Genomic DNA, 23073 nt, shown 5'->3' with positions numbered 1-23073 from the left:
ACGCTCGGAGTTTTACAAATGGCATTTGTACAATCGGAAGACCACGCGGTTGGATTTCATTTCAGTATGCCTCCTGTGCCCACAGTTGCTGAGAACCTGAAGATCAGCAGAAAGAATTAGGAGAGAAAAGAAGGAATCTTTCTTTCTTGGAAGTCTTTTGCAGTATCAGTTAGCAAAGAACTGATTAGCTTAGATTTGTAGTATAGGAAAAAAAAATCAAAAATGCCTGAGGCAAACTATTTACTCTCAGTTTCTTGGGGCTACATAAAGGTAGGATTTTGTTTTACCTTTTAAGAACCTCGATTTGTGGTGCATGATTGCATGATCACTGGATAGCATGAGTATTTGTGGGTGACAGGACTGTGAGTATTATGAATATAAAGTAAAAAATTAGAAAAGCAAGCCTTTGTTCAGCAATGAGAATGAACTGCACAGTATAAAATCTTTCTCAGAAACTGTACTGGGACTTTTAAAATAATGTTGCTTCAGTGGATAATCAGACCAAGTCTAAAGCCAAAGAAATTCAGAAGAGTTTTGTGTTCTTTTAAGAAAGGATTGCTACAAAAATGTATTTCTAGACATTGAAAGATTTTTTTTTAAAAAAAAACAAACTCAAAACTGAGATACCATACAATAGGAGAGAGCATGAGTAAAGAGGCTGAGGATAATGGGTGAATGCATGACTCATATGGGTTTTAATAGCTGAAGAAATGTGAAATTATCAACAGTATGTTCCAGCAGCATTTTTGGTAGTCTCTGTGTATGTGTGACAGCTTATTGATTTAAAATGCTGGAAATTGTCATCTTCTAATATTGATCTACATCATTATGTAGAGCAGCTTTACACTAGCTTAAAATTGCTATACTGCTAGAAAATTGAATTAAATAAGCTTTTCTCTCTTTTATGGAAAAGTTTTGCACTAAGAAATTAAATCAATATTCCTGTCAACATACAGGACAGAAATTCACTTAATACAAAATCATATTTGGGCTTTGCTTTAGCCCTGCTTATGTGTTTGTGCTTTAAAAAATTATGATGCCTTTATAATTGTAATCAAGTGTGTCAAAAGGAAAAAGAAACATCATCCTATGCTTGACATACAACAGCTGTTCCAAATCATACTGTTTTGAAGGAAATTCTGATTTCTCCTGAACTAAATAATGTAAGTCTTGAATTAAATCACTAAAAATAATACAAGCATTATAGTCACACATGACTGAATCTCTTACGCTTGCTTGTACTAATACCTACTTTTATCATAGTTTTTTTTTTTTTTTTAATAGAAATGTAAACCCCTCATTAGGTCATTGTGTCCGATTAGGTCATTTTGACCATTCTCTGCTAATGCAGAATTGTTACAGTACATTCTCAAGGATTTTGGTCAGTCATCTGTGAAGAAATTGGATCTCATTATACTAGCTAGATGGATTCCTTTCTCATTTACCAAAAAATATGATGAAATTACTTTCCATTCAGCTAAAAGTGAGGTATTTATTGTAATTTACTTGGGCGTATTTCCTGCATTTCCAGGCAGCTGCTGTCATGTTCCTGCTTGATAAATTAGAAAAATTAAATCACCAGTCTTCAAAAATTGTTCACTCTTACTGTTTAGCCTTTAAAATGGATAGATTTTTTGCTAATTGAAGTTCAGCAGAGAGCAGCTCGTCTGTAATTGATTACACATGCATAAAAAATGTCCTCTGAATAGACAGTGTCCTATACTGTGTATAGACAATGATTTTCATTAAGAAGCTAAAAAGTACTTGAACACAATTTTAGTACAGTGCTCTTTGAGTTCACAGTAGACACATTATAGGAAAAATGTGAAGAGAGGCAAAGAAGATCTGCTTTTTATGACGTTCAAAACAGAATGATTTAGAGTGTTTATGAAATTCCAAGGAAGGGTGAAACATGTTAGTCTCAGAGATCATTACGTATGTTTACATCCCTTACTATACATATATTTCTGTAATTTCTGTATACTTCTGGCTGTACTTTGTTATCTTTTATTAATTATGTTTTGGAGAATGGTTGTCATATGGAGTATTTACCCTTGGCTTTCATTGAGTATCTTTCCTTGAAACAATGAGCACCGCTATCATAATGCCAGGCTTAGAGATATGTACCTCACTATAGTTTATGTGCTATAGTGCACGCGCCAATGCGTGACCTTGATATTAATTAAACACAAGGGCTTCCAACCCAAATCTTTAGCATTTATTAAGAATGCTGTTTATGTGTTAAGAATGCTGCTAAAATCAAAGATAGTTTTGTATTGATAAGCCTTATAAACAGAAGCCTTAAATTAATTTGTAAGGCTGGCCGATTTTAAGTTTCTTGTCTTCTTTTTGTAGAATACAAGATTTTTCAAGTCCAGTAAAATAATGCATTTTATTCTTTTTTGAGTTACAAATATCTTTTTAAAATAACCTTGGTAGGTACTTCAGAAACAAAATATAGTCAAGTTTAATGTTCCAAGTATTGAATGTGTGTTCCATGGATGTGTTCTATTCATGTAAGCTTTTAGAAAAGTTACCTAGAAAAGAGGCAGCCAGCAAGGTTGAAACTGGGATCTGTTGCTATGTGGGGTTGGGAGCCAGTGCAATGAAAGACTTCAAGTGCTCTTGAGCATTTTGGTTCCAGCCTCCAATGGGCTTGAAGCTTGATTAACACTTGAACAGAAGGACAGGCAGGATGAGGCTTTTTGGTCCATGGACTACCTTTTACTGTAGCTTTACCTTTTGTGTAGGTGCCAAAGGTTGTAGTGGGGGCAGCCTCTTTACAGTCCTTTTGATGCCGCAGATCACACATTTGGGAACAGAAAGCCTGGGTGGTAGGGGCCCTACCAGGACAGGGCATCTACACCAAGGGTGATTCTGCGTGCTTCCTCTCCCAGTACAACTAGCTGCAGGCTGCGTATTCACTTAAGCTTTTTGTTACTGAACCAAGAACTTTATGCAAAAAATGTAAAATGTTCTAAAGTGTAATTAATAAACTCCATATATACTACACTGGGAGCGCAAACTTTTTCATGGCCTTGAGTTGACTCTAGTTGGATCTTCTGTATGCCTTTGCAGTTGAGCTTTCTTTCTAGTATAGATGCAAAGCCTTCCTAAAATTTTGTCAGTGCTCAAGTTGCCATCTGGGAACAGGGTTACTGCTAAAATTTGTCTTAATTTTTCTATATAGTTTTGTTGACATCAGAAGATTATCCAATTTTTTTCCCCAAAAAACCCAATGTATGTTTATCCTAGGTTGACAGCAGTAATACATTTGCAGAGATATGCACTCACTGGGCTTCAGCCCAGAAGGACCTATACTACCAAGCTCAATCCCTCATTTGTAATCTGTTCTTTGGAGGTGACCACTATTTAGGAAACTGTTCTTGTCTCATAAACATATGCACGTTTATTCACATGTATTAAGAGTTCTCCTTCTATCATACTTCTTAGATTTTTAAAGGGAGGTAAAAGTGCACATATATCTTTGTCACTTCAGGAGATTTTTAATGTTATTTGAACATTGTGCCTGTGTTTGTGTTGTGGCTGTTCCTCCCTCACCCCCCCCCACCTCCCCTCCATGCTAAGAGTAAAATAAAGACGTTAAAATGAATTGATACAAATTAAATTTAAAAATTCTGCTTAAGAAAAAATTTTAGGATTTTTTTCAGGCAATACTTTACTGCTCTGTTGCCGTGACATCAGTATTGAGCCATGGAGAACTGTCTGATTGTGTTAATGGACGTTTTATAGCCTGTCCATTTCCAGGGGGAATTTCCTAGACTATAGTCAAGGGCTGTGATATTCTGAAGGGATATATATATGTCATTTTCCCAATCTAACAATGCCTAGTCTTAACATGGGAAAATCTTTCTTTCTGAGGAAGAATACGATGTATGTTTAGGTCTGCCAAAAACCTCTGCTTCCTCTCCATGCTGAGCTGACAATATCAATTAAAGTGTATGGTGTAAATGTTTATTAGTAACAAGAGATATGACACATTAGGATTTTCTTCAGCTAGTAAAGTTTGTGGCATTCAGATTTTTAAAGTTCTTATTTAAAATATTATCTTTAACATTTACTATTCGTGACAAGGTGGTTTCATGTCTCATTTGACTTGTTTAGAATGAAGTGCTAGACATTATTTCTGAGAGGACAAATGATGAGAGTGTGGACAGTCTAGCCAAGTTTCAAGCACTTAAGAAGTGTCTGCTGAATGACCGAAAGTGCGTTGACTCACAGATGTAAAAGAAACTTCTCTGATTTGCAGTAAGATCTCTTGGGAGCCACATGAGAGTTAGGCAGAGGTTCATTATAAAGTGCAGGGATGTATAATTATGTGGAAAGTTGATACTCGTTGAAGCAGCAACTATGTATGGGTGCACTTGGGCCCAAATGAAATCCTTGGAAGTAGGTAAAATCAGGAAAAAGTAAGGGCTTTGGCAAATTTTGTTTGTTCGTTTTTTATTAGAAAAAAAAAAGATATTTTTTTTCCCCAAAGGACAAGTTATTAAGCATCAGAAGATTAAGTAGCATATAGATATACTGAAACGGTGTATAATCAACAAAAATATCTGAACATCTCAATCATCGATCATGTCTCTTGGGTTTTTTTTATGTTCTCAAAGAGCATTCTTATTCTGTATGAGAAACTGCTCTCTGCATATGGTCTTCAACTTCATCTGTTTCCATGTGGATGACGGTTGTAAGGCTTTGTAATATAATTAGAAAATCAAAACAGTTCTGTAAACTGCTTAGTCCAGATGTTTTCAAAATAAATGTCAATTAAAGTCTTGTTGCTGTGGCGTCAGCAACATGTGAAAAAGTATGAGGAAATCACACTGCTACAGTTCTTCAAAGACCAAGGCTTCTCCCATTGAATTCCCTGTTGGCAGGAGGGCTTTGCAGAAGCTGGGGGAGTTGTTTTACTGTACACCCATGTTTACCAGCAACACAGACTGTTCAGCAGGTTTCATGCTGATGGTTGGGCTTTTATGTTCTAGTGACTTAATGGGGTGATGGGAGGTGGGAAGACAAGTCTTTGCATCAGACTAGCGGGCCACATAGCATTAGAAAATACTGCCATGCACCTTGCATTTGTTGTGGACATTCACACAATAAATATTTAGTTGGAAATTCTTGAAGAACATGCACTTCATAAGTTCCACAAGGTGATTCCCAGTATGCAACAAAAAAACCTTCTCTCTACCTACTCCCCACAATTAAATTTATGATTTGGAGAGAAAAAAGAGTCCTTCTTATTTGTTGTGTTTAGTAGCTGCAGAAAAGACATAGTGCAAACAAATACTAATTTGTTCTCCTTTCAAAGTTTGGAAAATTTTAAGGAAAGTTCTTGACGAGTATGTACCAGCAGTGGCTAGATGGTCTTTTTCCAAAGTGCAGAATGTGACCCAGTGGTGTTGCTCTGCAGTAAAAACATCATTGTAAAGTTGGGCATCATCTAAAAAGGTTTACTAGGAAACAACCAAACACGCATGAGGACCTATTTAGTTGGGATCTGGTGAACTAGCTGGACTAAATTAAGGAAGAGCAAATATTGCAGTGTTAATGGATATACTGATGACATGCCTGGAAATTAATGCAATTTTGTCAACTTCTGACATTTTATTAAGGTTCCTATACATGATATTTAGTTTAAAGCTGCAGTTTCTGGATGCCATGTGGAGGCAAGACATTCTATGAGATCTTCAGGTTTTGTCTTAAATAATTAGGTTTTTCTCCTTCCTGGGTACAGAGGAAAAAGCATGCAAGTGTGATATAAGTGTGTATTAAAAGTTTAAAGGCTTTTAAAAATGCTCGTGGGATTTTTGGACCAGTCACTTTACTGCTTGGCAAGCTTGACTTATTTTTTTTTAACATTTGACGTTGATGACAAACATCAGACCTTGCTATAGAGATTGATAGTGGTTTCGTGCAGAATGTATAGCCTTATACTTCACAGTATGTGTAAATGTGTTTGCAATATGGTTCTAATTTTCAGAAATGTGTTGAGCACTTCCTAGCACACGGCTGGCTATATCTGAGATCAAAGCTGAGTCTTTGGCTTGTGACTAAAGTAGGTTTCAGGCTTTGTAGCAGGAACTTCCTGAGCCGATGGCACATTGAGATGGCAGGAAAATGCAGTGGCTAATGGTTAGAGTGTTATATGAAAGGTAATTTTTATTTGGCACACTATGAGCAGTACGGTAATTTATGACTTACAAAGACATTGTGAAGAACATAACACCTTTCACTATCCAAGATCTCTTTGAAGAAAGAGCTTTGATGATTCCAGTGGCATGGAAAGGAGGTGGTTAATGTTTAATCTAGTGCTTTATCTCCTATAGAATAACAAATAACCAGTTTTCAACATAAAGGAATGTTTACAGGGGTAAATACTAAGGAGAGCTACTGCTTGATATAATATAGTCATAACTGGGTGAAAAAGGTGAAAGATGATTCTGAAAATGGCACATATCATTTGGCTCTGTTAAGAGAAGAGATGAGTGAGAAATCTTAACAACAAAATGAAAGGATGGCACAATGGGAGGCAAAATTCAGTAGTGACAGATGGATGCTAATTTACATTGGCAAGAGTTGTTTGAATTGCTAATAAATATTGCGGAGTTCTGTTTGTTGATAATATCAGGGCAGAGCTATAGTCAATGAAAATGCATGTAAGATAGCTAGACCTGTGTTATGCAATTAACCTGTCAAACACAATGCCACAAGATATCATTTAACCTTGGAGTCTAGAAGGAATCAAGGGCTCAATGATGAGTACCTAATCAATTACACATTTAGTTGAATGTTAATATCCACTTCTATCCTATAGAGTGCCTAGAGTGAATTGCTAACTTAGAGGGAAAAGGAAGGTGTTTCTACAGATAAGTATTTTCTACTCTGATGTTTTATACAGATACTGACAATTTTCTGAGGCTGTGGAATGCTCAAGTCATTGGGCTGATCCACTGTAATAATTTTAAGTCAAAGACAACAAACCTTACCTCTCTTCATATTGATGTATAGGAAATCAGTAAGATATTTTGATTGTTTTGAGCAGTGTTGTCAAATATATTTGAGTACATTGGTGATGAGAGGTAATATAAACTTGAAATATTACAAAATGAATTGCAAAAAACACAGAAATATATTAATTTACAGATATGGGTATTTTATCTCCAAATGAAAATAAAAGAATTAAAAGACAGTAATCATTATTTCTGTGGATACATATATCATACAGTTTTCAGTTACTGGTAGGACTCCGTGCCTTAGTAATTGAATCACTGTGGAGTATGTTAGAGGGTTAAGAATTATGTTGTCTAACTCAACTATAAGTTAGTAGGACAGAGTGATGTTACATGTGATTTTCGCTTTCATAGTTACAGTATATATTTTTATATATACTATATTATAGTATTATATAGTATACTATTTCCTAGTTTAGTATATATTCTTAATGTCATGTCCTATCCCCAATTACAAATTGACTGCTTTTCTCATCCTGACTAAAATACATCTTGATCTCTAACTTCACACTTTTTTGTTTTGTTTTGTTTTCCAGTTTAAAAGAATGCTCAACCGGGAGCTAACTCACCTATCTGAAATGAGCAGGTCAGGCAATCAGGTCTCAGAATATATATCAAACACATTCTTAGGTAAGACTATGGTGGGAGTTAACTTTTTTCCTTTTATTTTTTTTCTCTCTGGGCTGTGATAGAGTTTAAAAGGAATTAGCTTTACATATTAATTTCTGTTTTCGGAAACTGCATATCAATATCACATTGTTGAGTGTTTGAGCAGAGAAATCATGTTAAAACTATTTCCTCCCAGCTCATTTTGTTTGTGTATGCAGTTTCTCTGTGTGTGTAATTACAGATAAATATTCATGTACATATTTTCATGTAGCATTACAACTACTATATTGCTACCACATTAAGAAATGACTATATAATGAATTAATTATATATTAAAAAGAATTCTTCCACTCTGTTTTCCTTGTAAAAGTACCGTGAAGAGTTTTCAGTGTGCTGCAGCACACAAGCACAAGTAACCTCATAGAGTCTTGCAGTGCACAGGTCAGATGCTTTGATATTCCCTGCCTGCACGTGAGCGAGTGGATGAGTATGACTAAGTCAACATCTGAACAGATTGCTGCAGGAGAATTTATGTGGCTCAAGAGCTTGCATGGTGGGATGTGAGCATTAAAAAAAGCCCGACACAATATTGCAAAGCATATGGTTCATCCTCTGTGACTTTGCAGAACTGAGTATGTATGTTTTTTGCTAAAACTGGTGAAAATGAATAAAACTTGGTTCCGTACTGTTGGTTTTGAACTTGAAGATAAAGATCATATACCAATCTCAATCGTGTTGGGCAAAAACACTATTGGTTCTTAAAGACTGTGCGTATAAGGGGAGGCACAGCTGAATATGTCTAAATTAAGATAACAAGTCATTTAAAAAGTGCCAGTCATGTGACAAGATACATCTTGTTTTATTTGTGTGAGATACCATAGCTGGTGCTTTTTGTGTTTTTTGAAAGAAGGGGGTTTTTTAAAGTACTTTTCATGCTATTTGCCGCCATATCCTAAATGGATCGCCTAGTGTGTCTGTTCAGTTTACCCATGATTGCAGCAGCGTGCCTGAGTGCTGCAGCACGGCAGTGTTTCAGACAATAAGAAAGGGATGAGCCTCTGTCATGCAGAAGCAATATTGCACAGCTTCAGGAGCACCGAAATTCACAGTGTACAGTTGCCCGAGAAGATTGACCCACTTAGGCTGAGATACCAGTTTCTACTTGCTTTTACTTGAAAACTTCAGGCTCATTTTGACAGGGTAAGGAAATGCTGACAGATGTCAGCCTTTCACATGAGACCTCAGTCCTGAGCAAAAGAGGGCTGGAAAGGCCATCCCTTCTAAGTTACTGAGCCATGGGTGTTGTTTTGTGGCTGCACAGAAACCTATGATACTTAAAAATGGTAGGTACAAGAGGAATACAATGGGGAAACTACCTCAGCTACAGAATTACTGCTTAAATAGAGTATTTTCAAAATATGCAGTCTTAAGTATGTAGGTTCTTAGTAACAGTGTGAAGAGGGAAAATGTACTCTCCACAGAAAATTTTAGTGAATCTACTTAGGTTTTGGGGTTTTTTATTACATAGTCTATCTCCCGAACATCTACAGACTTTGTCACATTTGAAAATTAGGAACATGTCATGAGAAAATAGGTTTTTCTGTTCTTCTTATTCTTCAAAGAAAAAAAAAAAGAACTGTTTTCCCAAGTAAGTATGAAGTTATACATAGTGACAACAAATATATTCCTTGTGGAAGAATTAAGTCTCCTACATTGAGCATAATGATATGCAAGGTTTTTATTTTTCAGTGTAATTAACCTGTTCTCCTATGAACTTAAATGTAAGAGAACCTGCCAATAAACATAGCACAACCATGGTCAAAATGGCAAGCTGTCTTTTCTGGATGTTCAGATGGGCGCAGGATCCTTTGCCCTGTGTGCTTGTAGTTACAAAAGCAGAGTCAGTCCTGTGGAATTCCTCCGGAGATCTAAGGCCGTTCAGACAGACACTTCCTTTCACTTGATTTAGTCTGACAGTGTGGCTTATGAACCTTCCTTTGATGGGTCTAAACTCTGTGCAGATGACCGAAACCATAAACATCAAAGCATGAGCACGAGTCACTGCTCCTCATCTGTTGTCGGTTTGCACCAGTCAAGAGCGGCGGTGCTCCGCCTCCCCCTTTCCTTGGTCCTCTGTAGGAGGAGAGTGGTGAAGTATGGCGGGGGCAATCGGGGAGCTTGGTGCCGTAGGCTAAAGCTTGGTGACATTTCCACAGTCTCTTCTTTGCTGTGATTTGTTTGGAATTTGCGGTGTCCAGTAAATGCATCTGCTGAAGGGTAATTAAAAAAAGGAAAAAAGAAAGTGAAGGAGCAAACACAATGGCAATCCGGGAATGAGAAATGGACTTGCTACCCTTGTCCGGTTTCAGTGTCTTTATTGAAAACAACCATTACAGGAAAGGAAAAATAGACACGTGTTTTAAAAAGCCTCAATTATTTTTTTTTTTAATTGTTCTAAGGTGTTTTTTAAATCGTAGTTTTTGCTAGGCTCCTGTGTTAGAAACATCTGTTCTGGATTTTCCTGGTTTTGCTGGAGTATTTCTTGAGGATTAGAAAAGGTGCAGGTACATTTCAGCAAAGGAGAGGTAGTTAGAATCATAGAATCATAGAATCGTTAGGGCTGGAAGGGACCTTCAAAGGCCATCTAGTCCAACCCCCCTGCAAGGAACAGGGATATCTCCAACTAGATCAGGTTGCTCAGGGCCTCATCCAACCGGGCCTTGAACGTCTCCAGGGATGGAGCATCCACCACCTCTCTGGGCAACCTGTTCCAGTGTTCTACAACTCTCATGGTAAAAATTTTTTTCCTAATATCCAACCTGAATCTACCTCCCTCTATTTTAAAACCATTACCCCTTGTCCTATCACAACAGGCCCTCCTGAACAGCCTCTCCCCATCTTTCTTGTAGGCCCCCTTGAGGTACTGGAAGACCGCTATAAGGTCACCCCGGAGCCTCCTCTTCTCCAGGCTGAACAGCCCCAACTCTTTCAGCCTGTCCTCATAGGAAAGGTGCTCCAGCCCTCTTATCATCTTCGTGGCCCTCCTCTGGACCCTCTCCAACTGGTCCATGTCCTTCTTATGTTGGGGACTCCAGAACTGGACGCAATACTCCAAGTGAGGTCTCACGAGGGCAGAGTAGAGGGGGAGAATCACCTCCCTCGACCTGCTGGCCACGCTCCTCTTGATGCAGCCCAGGACGCGGTTGGCCTTCTGGGCCGCAAGAGCACATTGCCGGCTCATATTGAGCTTCTCGTCCACCAGTACTCCCAAGTCCTTCTCCTCAGGGCTGCTCTCGATCCATTCTCCGCCCAGTCTGTATTTGTGCCTGGGATTGCCACGACCCAGATGTAAGACCTTGCACTTGGCCTGGTTAAACTTCATGAGGTTGGTACGGGCCCACCTCTCCAGCCTGTCGAGGTCCCTCTGGATGGCATCCCTCCCTTCCAGCGTGTCGACGGCACCACACAGCTTGGTGTCATCGGCGAACTTGCTGAGGGTGCACTCCATGCCACTGTCCACGTCACCGACAAAGATGTTGAAGAGGGCCGGGCCCAACACGGACCCCTGAGGGACGCCACTCGTGACCGGTCTCCACTTGGACATCGAGCCGCGTCCCTCAGGGGTCCGTGTTAGGCAGGAGTCATTAAAACTCTATGTTGAAATATAGTATGAATAAAAAGAACAAAAATTAATGCAAATTCCTAGCACTTTTAGCAGGAGAGTCCTTCATTGCACTAACTTGGGTTTCTTTGGGGACCACAGATGTTTGCAGTGCTCCGCACCCCCATGCTGCTTCTGCAGCAATCAACTGGAGATGGCCTTAATATACTTTTACTCTCAGTTTAATCCTACCTAAAGTTTTGCTGGCACATATGTTGATGAGTGATGCCACTGATACTGCTATGGAGGCAAAAGCCCGCAGCAAAATTTTGGGTTATGGCAAAACAGTCCTTTTGCCAGTATTACTCTGGTTGGAAGGTGCAGAAATGCACTGCATTGCTGGCGTGAGGTGCTCTCCAAAGCGCTTGTAGATGTGGCTGGCAGAAGGCTTTCTGGGTTGTACAGTCTTCACAAACAGGACTAGTCCCCAAGTATTAGGTCCTTTGAGTCCCGAAAATGTTTTGTAAAGTTTTACATGAGATACCTTTTTGATTGTTTTTGAATTTTGTTTTTTGTGTTTTTCCTGGAAAAGCAGAAATTAATTTTTTTTTTTTTGCAAAATACAAGTTTAGATTTCTGTTCAGTTGTAATAACATTTTTATAATGAAAGCATTGGCCGTCTCTACAGTACTAGGAGTGCAGGAGAAGTGGAAAGCAGACAGTTGCAAGTCACATTTAAAACAAGTTCAGAAATGATGAGACAATTTGTGAAATACAGATCTTCTTATACTGAGGTATAGGTCTATGTTTATCTTTTCATGTTTTACTGTTCTTGATAGGAAGTATCTGTTGCAAAATCTCCAAACATAAAAATAAAAAAACATTTTGTTAAGAATTACAGTATCCATAAGATGCAACTCAACAGTGAAATGGACAAAAATATTTGTAGTTCCTTTAAAAATTATTCTCCTTTTCTTCATTCTTTTGAAGACAAGCAACATGAAGTTGAAATCCCTTCTCCGACACAGAAAGAGAAAGAGAAAAAGAAGAGGCCAATGTCCCAGATCAGTGGAGTCAAAAAACTGATGCACAGCTCCAGCCTAACTAATTCCAGTATTCCCAGATTTGGAGTTAAAACAGACCAAGAAGATGTTCTTGCCAAGGTATAGAATATATAAGTCTTTGAATTTACACCATTGAATTAAAATAGAGGGTGGACTCATCAGTATTATTCCTTCTTCTGCTTAAAACCATCGATTTCAAGCTGTAGCACTGAAGGCTGGTCTCACCTGAAACAGTATAAATTTGGTGAAGTGGAAGAATAACAAGTAAAATCAGAGTCAGGCCATAAGTTTAATTTCCATGCACACAGGATTTCATCTGGAGGTGGAATGTAAATTAGCATTTGTGTATGTATTAATAAAGCTACTTATTCCTAAATAGTATCTGAGGAATGAAGAGTAAACATACTATACACTGTCACAGGAATGAAAACAAAGAGCAGCCCTGAGTTTTCTGAAAATGCACAACTGGTATATAGCATTAGAGCTATCCTTCCAGGTCTTGTCTTCAGCTGTGTCATTTTACATACATCATTTGCAGTTTTGTTTTTAGTGACATTTCCTATGATTCTTGCACCAACAACTAACTAGTTGGCAATAATCTAAACCTGGCATAAAGTGATTATTTGTTGAATTTTAGAGTTTTGCATTTTGAGATATATTTATCCTTACATTTTCAGGAATCTCCTCCTTTATTTGAAGAGTGTTCCTGAGAACCCGGGAGACAGCAGCAGAACCGCAGCATCTCTGGAGGTTTCCTCCTCGCTGAACTCTGCTGTCACTGGGCAGTGAGATAGCCAAGTTTGTCAGTTCAGCTCATTCATGATACTGTAGCATTTTTCCCTCTGGAGCAATCCACTTAAGAGGCATTCTTTCCTGTTTAGTGAATTAAAATCTGAGAAGTTTGGTAGCTGCAAATTCAAATATTACAAGATCAGTAACAGCAGCTTTCCACCTCTCAGAGTTTAGCATATAATTTTCAGTGGCAAGGTTTGAATCTTCATGAGTCTGCTGTTTGTAGCTGTTTCATTCAAAAATCGCTGGAATTTCTGTGTTAGGTTTCAACATGTCTGTTGCTTGATTCTGCTCTAGGAACTAGAAGATGTGAACAAATGGGGCCTTCAGGTTTTCAGAGTAGCAGAGTTGTCTGGAAACAGACCTTTGACAGTCATCATGCACACTATTTTTCAGGCAAGTAGCAGCAGCCGTGCTGCTTTTTCCTTATCTTAGAGATTTTTCTGTGCTTTGTAATCTTAATTGTTTCTTTTCCTTTTCTAGGAACGGGACTTACTGAAAACATTTAAGATTCCAGTAGACACTTTAATAACTTACTTGATGACCCTGGAAGACCATTACCATGCAGATGTGGCATATCACAATAACATACATGCTGCAGATGTTGTTCAGTCAACCCATGTCCTGCTGTCAACCCCGGCATTAGAGGTAAACTACGCTGAGGTGGGAAAGAGGCAGGCATGAGAGATAGGGACACACTAAGATTCTTCTAAACAAAATATTAAAGAGCTCAGTTTCTGCAATATTTTTAAAAGAAATCTTAGCAGTTTGTTCATGAATTGTGCTCTTGTAAAGATATTTTGCGAGGATCAAAGCTTATTTACATGTAAATATTGTGCAAAAAAAGGTCACATATTTTTCTTTTACATCATGGTTTTATAGTTGCAGATTTGTGCTGTCGTAACCTCTTTCAATGTAACACAATGCATAACTTGTTTCCACCAGCTGTTGGTTGTTAATACTATGTCCTGTTCTGTCATCATTTCCTATGTGAGATTCTCACTAACCACAGTTAGTGGAATTGCTTAGGAAGGGTAGTGATAAAATGAGATTCTCTCAATATGGCCGTTTGGGTTTTTTTGTTTGGGTTTTTTTTTTTTTTTCCTATGCATATCTATTCTGGTCCTGAAAGGCTTACTTCAGTGTTTGTTTCTCAAGCAGAGTGGAACACGTACTAAATTTTCACTGGACTATCTCATTTTTTTCATAAATATTTCAAAATTGTTTGGAAAAAATTAACATTTCATATGTTCTTTTCTGAAGAATTCTATTGTCAAAAGTGATTAAATCTCTGAAGTAGAAGGAAGTGAAAGAAAGATGGAGATTGCTTTCCCTTTTTTAAGTGCAATTCAGGTCTTAGCATAGTAAACCTTGATATATCTCAGTAAATTGTAGGGAAAAGGCAAATAAAGCAAGCAGTTGAAATTTTAGTAGTTCAAAAGAATTTGCCCTTATTTTCAAGGAGGGGTGTATTTTGACTCTTGTTCATAATGACCAACTTGTCATGTTACTGAATGCTTCTGCCTTACCTTCTTCTTAACAAAAGGGTTATAGGTGAACCTGAAGACTGTTGGCAAGTCTCAATCTTCAAAGACTCAGGAATTCTCTGGGGAAAAATATTCTTTATCACAAGAAGGAAGATCAGATTATGTTCTTAAATCACTGCTGGGTTCACCAAACAGCTGAACTGGTTGTCAGTAGTATTTTGGGGTTTTTTTCCACATCAACAGTTTTTCATGGCCTTGTTCTCAACAGAGCTTTAGCCATTAAAATAGCAATGTCTGCCCTGTGCCACTACTGACCTACACACTTCTGAGCTGTTCTTGATCAATTATGAAAGCATTTATATAATGTGGATGCTTGTGACAACAGGGGACTGGGCTCAGTGACATGTCACGCCCATTGCAGTCCTCTCTTCCTGTCTTCCTAATAATCTCATACAGAAGAAAAATCAGTAAATGTTAAGTAAGATGCCTTGAGGTCTGTCTGTGACCATTTCCTTTAGCATCGTTTAGGAGATGTGCATCTTTCAAGTATAGGTCAATATATAGGAGTCAGGCTGAGATTTGTAACTTCAATTCACACTTACAGTTTGAAACCTGTGCTTAATGATCTAATCTAAGATGCCTTGAGGTCTGTCTGTGACCATTTCCTTTAGCATCATTTAGGAGATGTGCATCTGTCAAGTATAGGTCAATATATAGGAGTCAGGCTGAGATTTGTTACTTCAATTCACGCTTACAGTTTGAAACCTTTACTTAATGATCTAATCTGTACTTAACTTAAAGGTGGATTTATTTGCAGACTGAAGCTGAAAAAACTTCAGTTGTTATGGAATTTAGTGATGTCATCAGTGTGAAGTAAGGATTGTGTACTTTGGCCAAACTTGAAATATTTATTAAATTCTACATTAATTGACGATTTTACAAAAAGTTGTGATATCCCTGGTACATTTCAAATGTATTTAGCTCGTTCAGATCTAGATTCAAAGTAGAGACCTTTTTATTGAAAACACTTTTTCATTGATTAGTGATTGTCGTTTCTGTTTCATGATTTTCTAGGCAGTGTTCACTGATTTGGAGATACTTGCAGCAATTTTTGCCAGTGCAATACATGATGTAGATCATCCTGGGGTTTCAAACCAGTTTCTTATCAACACAAGTAAGTTGGATGTTCACTGGTTTTCTCAAAAATTTTTTGCAAGGTCTGCACACAGCACCCGAAAATACCAAACTCCTTCCTTGTTTCTTTCTGTCTGTACCTTTTCTCAGTAAATAGATAGGTGTTTGTATTTTAAATTGGATATTACTTTGCATTTCTTGTAACTTTAGAAATAGTATACATGGTACCCTCTAGCAAGAGTTACTAAGACATGAACTATAATCTTGGCACTATTTCAATGTATTGGATGTAGTCTCTTCTGGAAATTAGTTGGTTTAAATTAAATAAATAGAATTGTAGGAAAAAAAAATGAAGGAAGATTAAATAAAAAATCAAAAAAAGGAGGACAAAAGTTTATGGGTTTATATTGGAAGCATATGATAAGACCAAGGATAGCCATACACTTTTAAGAAATTCAGAAAATTTTCTTTTTAGCAAACAGACTGACAGGCCATCTCTGTCTCTCCCTGGCTGCTGTAATTGGCTTCTGATCTCGGTGTACTTGAGCCTCTTGGATTGAATTTTCTCAGTTTGTCCCTGCAGGCTATGGCACACCTCTTATTTTTCTTTTTTTTAAGAGTCTCTTGCTGCTCCTGCTGGCACTCCATGTGTGGAGGAAAAAGCCCTAATGAAATGAGACCCTAATATCATCTCCAAATTTGAAACCCATTGTACTCGTGCTGCATTTCTCAAGGCTGTTCTCTGCAGCACTATATGAACCTCTCCCACCCTCTTTAATCTTTTGCTAGAAGAAAAACACTATTAGCCTCGTTGAACCTGATCATGACACATTTACTGAATGGCTTTTTGATTTCAGTGGTGTATGTTACTGCTATAAGTGGGTAGCACATTGTAGGTCAGTGCAAGATCCGTCATACAATGTTATTTCTTTTGCTGCCCGACAACTTCTCCTTTTACAATAACTGTTGCAGAAGTACAAAAGTTGAAATAATACAAATAGCCTAAGCACAGAAGAAGAAAAAGCTACAGAAATGGAAACATATGAAGGGTTGTGTATTTGACCCATCTGGTTGCACATTTATAGATACTGTCATTCCTGTGCTTGGGTGAATCTGTTGCGCTGGGCTAAAATAATATGACCCCAAATCAGCAGTACAGTTTGAAGAAAGGAGCTCCTCTTCTGACTGATAGCTGCTGTACATTCAAATAAGACCTCCAGTCCAGTTCAGCCTGCATCTAATTTTATTTGCCTTAATGTCCTGAGGGCTGCCCTGTAGTGAAATTCAATTTGGTGACTTATCTGCAAGGAGGAGGGTTGGGATTGACTCTAGATTTCTGGTGCTTTACTGGTCACCAGTACAGTTCAACAGTGTGGTATAGCAAGAGAGCGAATCAAGCTTCATGTACAAAACAGTGTGTAATACATATTTCTTAAGACTGGGCATATACAAGTAAAGTTTTTATTTGTTTGTTTAATCAGAAATTAAATATAAGGATATAGTGATGTCTCCGACATGCTACAGGGAAACCACTGATTTGTTCATATTTAAGCAGGGGACTGGCTGGTTGAAGGGACCAGTGGTGATACATAAAGCTTTCGCTTCTAGGCAGACAGTAGAAATTCAGCTAAGTTAGTGATTCAGATGCTGTTTATTTAGTGGCTTAGAAGAAACGTCTTGTTTTTCACAGTTCATCTTTTGATAGAGGAGGCTTCCATGTCAACCAAGTAACACCACTAACTGGAACTGCTGTTGCCAAGCTGAAAGAGACAAAGGGATTTTATCCCTTTTGAGTTGTTCTGTGTACAAAGGAAAAACTGTAGGGACAGAGACAGAGATAAAGACCATCTAATTTAAGTCTCTCAAGTCCTAGATTTTCCTAACCTCTAGAAGATCATTTGCTTCCACCTGGTTTTGTTTTCCAGTGAACCTTACAATGTATTAACGTTTCACTAAGAAGTATAATACTATATTTTTTAAAAGCATAATAGACTTACAGTTACTTGAAGTATGTACATATTTCAGCTTACTCTTTATAATTACTAATGTGATATTCACGGATATTATTTCTGTATTTAAGGATTTAAAGTCTCTTTACTTAGTTGCCTAAAAACCTGATCGCCCTTGAATGCTATTAAAGAATAAACAAATATAGGTTTTATTAGCATCAGAGGAGTTGCTTATTTGATCACTGTAACTCTGTCCTTCCAGACAAATTCTCTTGAATCTTATAACGTGTTACAAAGATTGCCAAGGGGAACTTCCTTCCATTTCCACCTCTGTTACAAAGTTGAGCACATTTTAGCTCTGTCTGTAGCTCCAGCCCTTCCAAAGTGTTTTGGCAACGTTGAGTGTTTTGCAGTTGGGGCTCATCAGGAGGCTGTTTGAAAGGAAACTTAAATAGAGCCTGCCTTCTTTGTAAGAAAAACAACAAATAGGCAAGCTTCGTAAATGTTCTGTGAAAGATAAAAGAGAGATCATTTGACACGCTCACTTAGTTTTTTCTTTTGCTATTATGGTTTTGCTGCCATCAGGATAAGAAAAGGTAGAGGAAGGGTTTCCTAATTCAAAAGATCAATGTGTTCAAGACAGGAGAGAAAGACAGCAGGAGAATGGATAATGAGACTAATGAAATCTGAAGAGCAGAGCTTTTATAGGCATCCTATTGAGCCAGGGGGGGTTTAAAACAAAGCTGCTGTAAAAGAAGATAAAGACGACAAAGGGTAGAATAGAAGGTTAGACTTCGGGTAGAACAGCTGTAATAAATAGAAGTTGATACCACACATGGCAAGTGTGATTGCATAAAAGGTATTTGTTTTTTATTGCAGATTCATTTGCAAGCCGTGTCTTAAAACATGCACAAGCAGACTGTGCGGTTATCCCCGGGTAGAATCTAAAGCTGTGCAGAAAATTGTCGTAACTGCTTTTGTTTGTCAGAGCTGGCTATTCAGCAGGTCGAAGCAGACAGACCTCGCACGTGGGCCTTAGCGCAGGCATTGCTAGGAAGGTGTATGTTATTCTCACAGCGGTACGAAGTGATGGAGTTAGGAATACTTCTGTTGGAGAAGGAAGCGTTACAGCACCAGGCTTTGACCATGGCCAAGTACGAGGCTGTAGGCAAGGCCACTGCTTGCGTTTTCAAGCCACATGACCTTCCAAGAAAAAGACGAGAGGCATAACTGTTACCATCCTATCAGCCTCCTCTCAAAATACCCAGCTGTCATGGACTAATGACCTGTAGGGCCAATTGGCTGGGCATCTGAGTGCCTTAGCTAACTGCAGAAGGACATGTATTGAAAACGAAGATATGTGCTCTCTGCCTGACCTGCTGCAAAGCCTCAGCGGTGTATTCCCAGCCTGAGTGCTGGATAGCTGCAACTTGACTTAAACAACAGAATTTTAGTATTTGTGATGGGAGGGAGGCACGAGAAGGTAAAACGTCAGAGTGTGTTTTAGTTTAGGTGTGTTTTATGCATATAATATTTTCCATGTGACCTCATGGAGATATGAAAATGTGTTCTGAAAAATACCTTCCTTGTGTTTTTTCTAACTTGCCACTCCAGGCACGTGTACATGGTTCACTGCAAGGTATTTTCTTTATTTTCCGCAACATACTTTGCCTTGATTTGTTAATGTGTTCAGTCATTAATTCTGTAACTTTTGATATTGTGTGAACAGCAGGAACTCTGTTTCTGGAAGTTCATCTGTAAATCTTGTTATCAGTGTAATGAATTTGAAAAATCTTAAGGGATTTCGTAGAAGCACAGGCTTTAGTAACGTTCTGCCCTGCGATTGTTATTGCAGATTCTGAACTCGCCTTGATGTACAATGACTCATCAGTACTTGAGAATCATCACTTAGCTGTGGGCTTCAAGCTGCTGCAGGAAGAAAATTGTGACATTTTCCAGAATTTGACCAAAAAACAGAGGCAATCATTGAGGAAAATGGTCATTGACATTGTGAGTTCTGCTTGAAAGTCCCTCTTCCATAGTGCTAGCACAGAAGCATTTTAAGATAAATTACATGTTATTAGATCAATAACCAATGAAGTAAAAGTTTTAAGTTTATCGTGTCTTATCCAAACATGAATAGTGAGTTCTCTTCCATTTCGACAACCATCTATACCTTTTTAGAAGGTATATAATCCTACTTTAAGCTGCTTTCATACTGACATGTATGCCATTTCACCATCACAGTTAAAAATTTGCTACTGTATTGATGATAGATTTAGGCTGATCAGATCATTCTGAACAACTCTGAAAAATTATTTTGTCATATTCTTAAAATAACCAAAATGAAAATTTTCTATTTTGGATGCTAATGACTTACAGGACTCAGATTTTTCTAGTGTATTTAGACACAGGAGTTACAGGTTCCCTCCCCAAAACTGTTTGTTTATGTGTTCAAAGATTTTTTTATTTGTTTGTTTCTTTCCAGGTACTTGCAACAGACATGTCTAAGCATATGAACCTATTAGCTGATTTAAAAACTATGGTTGAAACCAAAAAAGTGACCAGTTCTGGTGTCCTACTTCTTGATAACTATTCAGACAGGATTCAGGTAAGAAAATTCATCTGCAAATGGTCACTTGTATTAACTTCCATTCTTGCTAACATTGGCCTGCCTATTCTCCAGCATGGCTTAGATCAGCTGTCCGTTCTGACACCATGACTCACCACCTTCCATCTACTCCCCCTTATGTTGCCTACCTCTGGCATACTCTGTTAGATACTGAGTGAGTCTCTGAGACAGTCTGGACTAAATGACACTTTGGCTGTCCCTTCAAATTACCAGCACTTGATTGGTCTTTCTCTCAAAGATTTTCTTATACAGGCAGAAGCAACAGAAGCAAGGTAATTCATGGTTATTACTGCAAGTGTGAGAAACACCCAAGCACATAAGTTTTTGCTGTTCAGAATAAATCTTGCACTACGTGTCTTTTCAAGATTCTGTTTCACAGCCACCAAAAGTGTAAATGGAAAAGGAGCTGGTTTTCTCCCGTGTAATAACACTGCAGGTGTTCAATCTATTTTAGGTTCTTCAGAATATGGTGCACTGTGCAGATCTAAGCAATCCAACCAAGCCACTCCATCTCTACCGCCAATGGACAGACCGAATAATGGAGGAATTTTTCCGTCAGGGAGATCGGGAAAGAGAGAGAGGAATGGAGATAAGTCCCATGTGTGATAAGCACAATGCATCTGTAGAAAAATCACAGGTAATTGATTTGAGTAGGCAGTTAAATAACACAGTATGACATTTTAACAGAAAAGCGTGATCCATGGCCACTCTTTGGTTAATTTCTGAATGCACTGTTTCCCTTTGCCCCTCCCAGTTAATTAGTTCAGCTCCTGAGTAGTAAGTGAGAGGAGCTTAGATTTTTACTGTGAAAACTTTGTGCATGGCAGTGCATTTGCTGAAGGGATTCCACCGCTGTCGTGATCTGCAATGAAGCATACAAGTCAAAAGAGAGTATTGTACAGCTGCTCATTAGGCTTTCCTTCAAAAGCAGAATTAAATATAAAGCAGCCATTTGGCTCACTAGATGCAGTAGAATTGTTTGGAATGAACAGTTCCTTTGAAAACAAATCCTTTCCAAGTCCTTGTCCAATATCCTGAATCAGACTTTTGAAAATGTACAAGGCCCTATTTACTACATAAAACAGCATTGTTCCCTTTCAGCCACCTTTAAGGGTAGTGCATCTGGTGTCTCTTATTAGCATTGTATTTCTCATGCTTTGTGTAACTTATAGGCATAGTTGTTTATTCCTTTGTGAATAAGAGCTTATCCTAATTTTGTATCATATGAAACAGGTGGGTTTTATAGACTACATTGTTCATCCTCTGTGGGAGACATGGGCAGATCTTGTTCACCCGGACGCCCAGGATATCTTAGATACACTGGAGGACAATCGAGAATGGTACCAGAGCACAATCCCTCAAAGTCCCTCTCCTGCACCTGATGACCAGGAGGAGGGTAGGCAGGGCCAAACCGAAAAATTCCAGTTTGAACTAACACTGGAAGAAGATGGTGAGTCAGACACCGAAAAGGACAGTGGAAGTCAAGTAGAAGAAGACACCAGCTGCAGTGACTCCAAGACACTTTGCACCCAAGATTCAGAATCCACCGAAATCCCTCTTGATGAGCAAGTAGGGGAAGAAGTAGTGGAAGAGGAGAACCAGACAGAACCTTGTGTGGTAGAAGACCATTCTCCTGACACGTAACAATGAAGACGCAGTCTCTTTCTCTTTTGCCCTCTCCTTTTCTTTTCCTCTTTCTCTCTGTCTTTTTTTTTTGTTTCGTTTTGGTTTTGGTTTTGTTAGGTAATGGTTTCCAAAGTGTATGTCGGATGCTACAACCATGGTCACAACTCACTGTCATCTGCCAGGACGTTTGTTGATCAAAACTGACCTTGATGACTCAGTTTGGCACTCAGGAATATTGTAACCAGAATTTTCACCTCCATGGCATCAGAAAGCAGAGGGGAGAACATCCATGAACTACACTTTAATAAGGTCTCCATTTGGCAGATTTGAATAAATAAAGCAGATGTTTTCAGAGCAGTACCACCTGCCAACCGAATGCTGGTATGCTTTGGTAGGTTTTGAATTCATTTTATTTCACAAGTAAAGCATTGGATAATGTTCATCATGAGAGGAAACAGACAGAAAATAAACTGAGGTTCCTACTGGAAAACAAATGCACATAAGTGATGGGACACAACACGATTCTGTTACCAATAGGAAGATGAGCTGTGGAAATTACATAATTTTCTTATTTCAAGTCTTCCTGATACGTGACTGAAAATAGTGCGACCCAGTGGGTTGCACCAACCTCTGCATTTTGTATAATATGTAAGAGAGAGATCTTTTGTAGAGCTTACTTTTATTATTAAATGTACTGAGGTATTATATTTAATGAAAAAACACTTTCAGACTTCATCTGCCACTGGTTATTTTTTTTTTTTCTCCGAAGAGTAACTTGCAAGTTTTCAGTACAAATCTGTGCTACACTGGATAATACTGCTATGGTTTTTTTCCCTTTCCTTCTTTTTTTTTTTTTTTTGCACCTTAGAATCTCATGGTAATATTGAGCAGTAAAAGTCTATTATTTTATATATATTAGTGAGTTCCATTAATATCCTTTATGTTACATAAAATGCTTTCAGTATGACGGCTTTTTTGTTTGTTTTTCATCACAATTTTCCCAGACGTGATAGAGGAACTTACATTGTGCATTTGCCCTCATAATGGCCTGATCCTGCTAATTCTGTCTTACTACAAGAAGTGGTCCCAGTGAAACCAACTGGGACCACTAAGATGATGATTTGCAGGATTAGAGCCCATAAGAAAGG

General features: G+C 38.2%; 1 protein-coding gene across 5 annotated transcripts in view; it reads left to right on the top strand.

Annotated features, from left to right (window-relative positions):
- PDE4D (phosphodiesterase 4D) overlaps positions 1 to 22030 on the top strand; it is a 441471-nt gene extending 419441 nt beyond the window's left edge. For 4 of the 5 annotated variants that reach the window (XM_086629648.1, XM_086629649.1, XM_086629650.1 and 1 more), the window contains exons 7-15: positions 7568 to 7661; positions 12232 to 12404; positions 13395 to 13493; positions 13581 to 13745; positions 15659 to 15758; positions 19523 to 19677; positions 20156 to 20278; positions 20754 to 20936; positions 21533 to 22030. In XM_086629648.1, coding sequence (XP_086485774.1) covers positions 7568 to 7661; positions 12232 to 12404; positions 13395 to 13493; positions 13581 to 13745; positions 15659 to 15758; positions 19523 to 19677; positions 20156 to 20278; positions 20754 to 20936; positions 21533 to 21943 — 1503 coding nt within the window. In that variant the 3' untranslated portion in view covers positions 21944 to 22030. Of the gene's footprint in view, positions 1 to 222; positions 271 to 7567; positions 7662 to 12231; positions 12405 to 13394; positions 13494 to 13580; positions 13746 to 15658; positions 15759 to 19522; positions 19678 to 20155; positions 20279 to 20753; positions 20937 to 21532 lie in introns of those variants that run through there. The other variant, XM_086629651.1, reaches the window with a different exon arrangement.
- Positions 22031 to 23073: the final 1043 nt, after the last annotated feature.

Source organism: Tauraco erythrolophus, chromosome Z (genome assembly GCF_009769465.1).
Source record: "Tauraco erythrolophus isolate bTauEry1 chromosome Z, bTauEry1.pri, whole genome shotgun sequence".
NCBI lineage: Eukaryota > Metazoa > Chordata > Aves > Musophagiformes > Musophagidae > Tauraco > Tauraco erythrolophus.
This window is presented reverse-complemented; position numbering and strand designations above follow the sequence as displayed.